The 3,873-nt window shown below is 62.7% G+C and overlaps 1 protein-coding gene across 1 annotated transcript; it reads left to right on the forward strand.

The window, feature by feature from the left end:
- Positions 1-801: 801 nt before the first annotated feature.
- On the forward strand, positions 802-3,500 carry TNFSF9 (TNF superfamily member 9; the record flags this gene model as incomplete). The annotated part of the gene is made up of 3 exons (XM_079703413.1): positions 802-1,065; positions 1,672-1,705; positions 3,040-3,500. 3 exons carry the CDS (start codon positions 802-804, stop codon positions 3,498-3,500), a joined length of 759 nt encoding a protein of 252 aa, XP_079559539.1.
- Positions 3,501-3,873: the final 373 nt, after the last annotated feature.

Genomic DNA, 3,873 nt, shown 5'->3' on the forward strand with positions numbered 1-3,873 from the left:
TGCTTCCTCTTTTGGGGCCGAGTTTTGACCGCTTCTCTGGTCCTCCTCCCGCCCCCGCCCCCGCCCCCGCCCACACCACCACCGGAGAGCAAACGGGAAATTTGAGTTTCCTCCGCCTCACTCAAGGCTGTCCCTTTCCTACAAGGGGAATTTCTCCACCTGGACTCTCCAGCCTTCTGCTTGTGGGGTCCAGGGGGCCCCTGATGGGAAGCGTCTAGGTGGGTGGGCGGGGGCAGGCCAGGGAAGGTCCAGGGGTCCTGGGGCAAGAGAGGGAGGGGAGGGGGAGGGCTGAGCAGGGCACTTAGGGTTCCACTGGGAGGACTTATGCTCCACAGGAGAAGGGGGCTGAGGCCTGGCTATCTTCTGACCCCTCTGGAGAAGTGCCGGGTTTAGGAGAGCCCTGGAGGGGCCCCAGTGCCGGGGGGCTAGGGAGTGATAAGAAATTGGTTAAAGAGGCAAAGAAGCAGAGAGGCGCAGAGATGGATAAGCAGGGAGACACAAGAGAGATAATTAGGAAGAAAGAGGGTCGGTGGGGCAGAGCTTGGAGGGCGAGAGAGAGAGAGAGAGAGAGAGAGAGAGAGAGAGAGAGAGAGAAGGAAATGGAGAGAGGGAGAGATCCGGGGAAGAGAAAGTTAGGGAAAGTTCGGACAGAAGGTGGAGGAGGCGGGGAGGGCGGGCGGGAACCAACCTACAAGGCGGATCTCTGGGATCCCCACGGGCCACTCCCCGGAAAGCGGGGCTTCCGGATTGGGTATAAAGTGCGGTGCAGCAGCCTCGGACCGCAGCCGCCCGCAGCCGGCCATGCACTCCAGCACCCACGCCGCCCCGGACCCCGAGGCTCAGCGGCCGCTCGCGCCCTCGGGCCGCTCCTGCCACCCGCTGCCCTGGGCCCTGAGCGCCGCGCTGCTGCTGCTCGCCGCCGCCTGCGCCGCCTGCCTGGTGCGTGCCTGGGCCGCGCCCGGGGCTCCTGCATCGCAGGTCCCCGGCTCCGCGCGCAGCCCGAGACTCCCGGAGGGCCTGGAGTTCACGCCCGACGCCCGCACACGCCTCCCCGACTCTCCGCAGGTGAGATGCGGCCCGATCTGGACCCCGGGAGAGACCCCTACCCAGTTCCGGGACCCCTTCTCCATCCGCTCCCCCCCCACCCCGAGGTCCTTTCTGCATCCCAGGCCGAGGGTGGAGGGACCCCCATCGTCCCTCTTGGACCTCCGAGGGCACCGCTTCTTCATCCAGGACTTCGGGGGGCACCCTTCTCATCCCGCACCCCCGTGAGACCCCACCTCATCCCGGGACCCCAGAGGGGAGCACTTTCTCCATCGCGGACCCCGAGGGACATTTTATCTCGAATCACTGAGGGAACTCCCTCTTTCTTTCGTAACTCGCGGATAACCTAGGTTTTCTCCCGGATCCTTGGGGTACCCCCCTTTCTCTCTCAAGACTCCCCAGTGCCAAGCCCCCTGGAGGGACTCTCTCCTCTTTTCCCCCCTGAGTCCTCGGGGTTCTGTCCTTGCACACGGCAGGGCTGGGGCAGCGCGCGCGCTCTCTTGCAGCGGGAAGGGAAGGGAGCGTAGGCTCAAGATTTGCGCAGATCCCGGGCACCCCACTTTCCAGAGGGCTGCGGGTGCGGGAGGGGGGACCTCCACCCACTTTCCGCTTGTCCTCTCTCGGCAGGGCGTGTTCGCGCAGCTGGTGGTGGCCGATGGTGGTGAGTGATTCCCCCAGACAGGGGGGAGGGTGCACTAAGCGGGAGAGCCCCAGGAGAGGGAGGCCTCCTCTGTGACCCAATCTGACCCTCTTCCTCTCCCTTCTGTGGAAAGTGTCCCCTCACTTCTTAGAACCGCGTCAGCCCCTCTCTGGGTCTCCTCCTCCTCTGACCCCCCATCTGTGTTCACTTCAGACCCCGCCCTCTCAGAGCTGGGGCTGGATGCCGCAAATCTCAGCTTGGTAGGGTGTCTCCCACTGGGCTCTGGGACAGACGGACCCCTCCTCCCCAGCCCTGTCTCCCTTCTTCCCTGCTGGAAACCCTCTTTCCCGTTCACTTCCGCTCCCTCTTCCCGAGACTCTCCTCTCTACCTCCTTCCTCTGCCCCTCCCCCTTCCAGACTCCCCTCCTCGTCCTCCCTTCGGAGACCCTCCCCCGCTCCCCTCCCCTTTCTGGGGACTCTTCTTCCCACCCCTTTCCCTCCCCCTTCTGGACTCTCCTGCCACCTTCTTCCCTTCTCTCTTAAGGAGACCTTCTCCCCATCCTGTCCTCTCCTTGGAGTCCCTCCTCCTTCACCCTCCACCCCCTCCTCCCTCCCTTTTTCTTTCCTCTAGGATTTTTCCTTCTTCCCCCACAACCTCCCCCTCCCTCCCCCCCTTCCCCTTCTCCCTCCCCCCTCCTCTTTCCCCCCTCCCACTCTGAGTCCCTTCCTTCATTCTATCCTAACTCTGCCCCCCATCCCCTTCTCCTCCCTCTCCAAACCCCATCCTTCCATCCCTAGTAGCCCCCTTTCCCCCTCCATCATCCTTTTTTTTTTTTTTTTTTTGCGGTACGCGGGCCTCTCACTGTTGTGGCCTTTCCCGTTGTGGAGCACAGGCTCCGGACTCGCAGGCTCAGCGGCCATGGCTCACGGGCCCAGCCACTCCGCGGCATGTGGGATCTTCCCGGACCAGGGCACGAACCCGTGTCCCCTGCATCGGCAGGCGGACTCCCAACCACTGCGCCACCAGGAAAGCCCCCCTCTTCCTTTTTGGCATTACATTTCCTCCTCCTCCTGGTTCCTGGAAGTCTGTCCCCCTCCACTTCCTCAATCTCCCTCTTCCAGAGAGGCTTCCCCCTCCCTCGGAATCCTTTCCTTCCTTCTATCCCCGCTTCCCCTCCCCCAGCCCCCCTCTTTCTGAGACCCTCTCCGAGTCCCCTTACCTTTCTCATACCCCCCTCCCCACTTTTCCCTCTTGTCCTCTCTCCCTCAGAGCCCCTCCTCCCCTCCCCAGGGCTGCGACCTCAACCCTCAGCGATGCTCCCATGCTAAGCGTGCCCTGCGTCTTCCTCCCACAGTACAGCTGACCGAAGGGCCCCTGCATTGGTGCAGCGAGCGGGGGATGACAGGTGTGACCCTGGCGCCCGGTGTGAGCTATGACAAGCACACACACGAGGTGGTGGTGGCCCAGGCCGGAGTCTACTATGTTTTCTTGCACTTGGCGCTGAAGCGTGTGATGGCCAGCAACGGCAACAGCTCCGGCTCCGTCTCCGTGGCCCTTCACCTGCGGCCTCTCCAAGCTGGGGCCGCTGCCCTAGCCCTGACCTTGGACCTGCCACCCCCATCCTTGGGGAACTCAGCGACTGGTTTCCGGAGCGGCCTGCTGCACCTGGATGCCGGACAGCGCCTGAGCATCCACCTGCGCCTCGCAGTCCGGGAGCCTCGTGCCTGGCAGCTCTCGGCGGATGCCACGGTCTTGGGCCTCTTCCATGTGGCCACCCAAGTCCCCACTGGACTCCCCTTGATACAGCTGACGTGACCCCCAGGCCTAGGTGCCACCCTCTGGACCAAGACTGAATCTTGCCTTCCTTTCTTGGGGCCCCTGGTGATGGGGTCTAGCTACTCTACCTCACTGGGCTGGGCCGGGGTCCTTGCTGCTGACCCCCTCTTCCAGGACTCTCCGGGTCCCTCTGTCACTTGGTATTTATTCTGAGCCTGAGCTCAGACAGTGTACATTATATTAATCCATTCAACTTATATTTATTGAGCTTCTGCTCCGTGCCAGGCACTGTGCAGGGCTAGAGAAACATCAGCAAATAAAAAAGACCCCCCCATCCTTATTTATGTTAGTATGTGAGAAATAGATACTCATTCCCAGTACCCTCCCCCCCCACCCCGTGGTACTCAGGGGG

Source organism: Hyperoodon ampullatus (genome assembly GCF_949752795.1).
Source record: "Hyperoodon ampullatus genome assembly, chromosome: 4".
Classification (NCBI taxonomy): Eukaryota; Metazoa; Chordata; class Mammalia; order Artiodactyla; family Ziphiidae; genus Hyperoodon; species Hyperoodon ampullatus.